We start from the raw sequence: 1,880 nt of genomic DNA on the forward strand, positions 1-1,880 counted from the left end.
TCTTTCACCGCCTCCAGAAAGCTCCCAGAGGTAAATGCCAGTTTGCCATACCTCTCCAACACCACCGGCACAAATGCGTCCCTGAGAAGCAAAGACAGCATCTTCAGCATTTCAGACAACGACTTCACCTTCGACAGCTGAATCATGGCGGAATTCGCAAAGTGTTTGGTAATGTACCCGTTGTAAAATGTCTCAATCCCTCCCGAAGTTACCCGTCGAGTAATTTTCGCAAGCTTGTAAGACACATTGGTCTCAGTCCAATCCAACGTAACTTCCACGCGCATGTAATAATCAGCATTTAAAGCGTTGATACTTTTCACCTCGTCGTTGGCGGCGAGACTGCGTTTCTTCCAGGCACGCCCACTGAAGATGGATCGTAATATCGGTCCCACATCGTCCATGTGTTTTTTGACCATCGTCCAGTACTTCATTTGCGCCTCTGCGGACTCACCACGCTTCTCCCAGGCACACATCGCCTTCACATCAAGCTCGTCCGGGCAATTCATAACGAGTTGGTTTCCACCCATTTGTTTCTCCCATGAGCCGTAGTTAACCTTTTTTGGGGATGACAACACAATGACGCCCCATGACTTGGAGGGCGGATAATCGCACGACGGCTCACGGCCTTCTTTATCCACGTCGTAGATAACATACCCTTTCAGTTTGCGTTGCCGAACCAAAGCATCCATAAGATTGGCAATATCCGTCCTATCTATGTATTTTGTCACCGTTCTCGTCGTCTTGTCAAACACGTACGCCAAATCCCCTCCAAAGCAATACACCACCACTTGGAGTTGCTTATCATCGTAGTGCAGCAGCCGGTAGAGGAGGTATGAGCCGGCGTTCATCGATTTCCCGATACCGGGCGTCCCAAGCAAAACATGCCGCCCCATTTTTAACTTTGTTTGATCTTTGGTGTCCAACAATTGGTTCAGATCGCCCTGCACGATCCTCCAAACACGCCCCACCTCGGAGTTAACGTAGCAATCCTTGGTAGCTATTCTATTCTGCGCCAATGTGCACGGCCACCCCTGCTCTGAGGAGAGTATCATTAGCCTTGGGCGCGGTGCACGAGACCGGTATGCAGCGGCATCCAGTTCAAAAGTCATGCCCTTCGCCTTGTACACCCACGGCTGTGTTGGTGGTTCGCCCGCCCTCACCTCCATTTTCACCACCACCTCCTCCTCCTCCTCGCCCTGAGGAAATTCCAAGACGTGACTCCATCTCGCGTTGAAAACAGAGTCGTAAAATCCCTCCAGAATCACCGGTGCAGCTGGGACTGCTTCCCGTTTTGCTCTTTCGTCTGCCTCCGCCGTGTCAAGGGCTGATCGGAGTTTCGTCCATGAGGCGTTTGAGACGATCTCCTTCTGTTCAAATTCCTTCCAGCGTTGGAGAGTACGCACTCTGCGCTCCATAAGCCTGCGTGCATCCGCACGTAGCTTGCGTGCATCTTCAAGTTCTTCCTTCATCGCTTTGCAAGACGGCGATGCCAGTATTAGGCGCAGATCGTTCTCATTCGTAATAAATGCCTCGGGTTGCGCAACAAAATTCTCAATAGAGACATTCTCGTTGGACTCCACGACTCCTCTACCGCTCAATGTATCACGGAGGAAATCGTTCAACTTAATGCCACGAATTGGCCCTTCGCCCTCAAGCAGTACATCTTCGATGCCAGTGGCAGGTGTCCACTGCTGTTTACGTCCCTGCTCCCTCCCTTGGCCCTGTGCGGCCTGCGCGCCACCGCCGGACACGCGGCGCGGCGCCATCAGAAGAAACGATGGGTGGAGGACCCCACGCACACCGCCGGCGGGCGGCCAACGGGCGCACTCGTCGCCGACGCACAATTGCGGCTGCGGAATGCTGCGCACCCCACGCGGCCG

At 53.4% G+C, this 1,880-nt stretch overlaps 1 protein-coding gene across 1 annotated transcript in view; it reads right to left on the minus strand.

Moving 5' to 3' along the window:
• Tco025E_07335 (retrotransposon hot spot (RHS) protein) overlaps positions 1-1,880 on the minus strand; it is a gene marked incomplete at both ends in the record, with an annotated part of 1,983 nt that overhangs the window by 61 nt on the left and 42 nt on the right. Inside the window, one exon of the mRNA XM_029374201.1 lies at positions 1-1,880. This exon is cut by the window's left edge and continues 61 nt beyond it; it is cut by the window's right edge and continues 42 nt beyond it. Coding sequence (XP_029225731.1) covers positions 1-1,880 — 1,880 coding nt within the window.

Source organism: Trypanosoma conorhini (assembly GCF_003719485.1).
Source record: "Trypanosoma conorhini strain 025E chromosome Unknown Tco_14.4_contig_00559, whole genome shotgun sequence".
Classification (NCBI taxonomy): Eukaryota; Euglenozoa; class Kinetoplastea; order Trypanosomatida; family Trypanosomatidae; genus Trypanosoma; species Trypanosoma conorhini.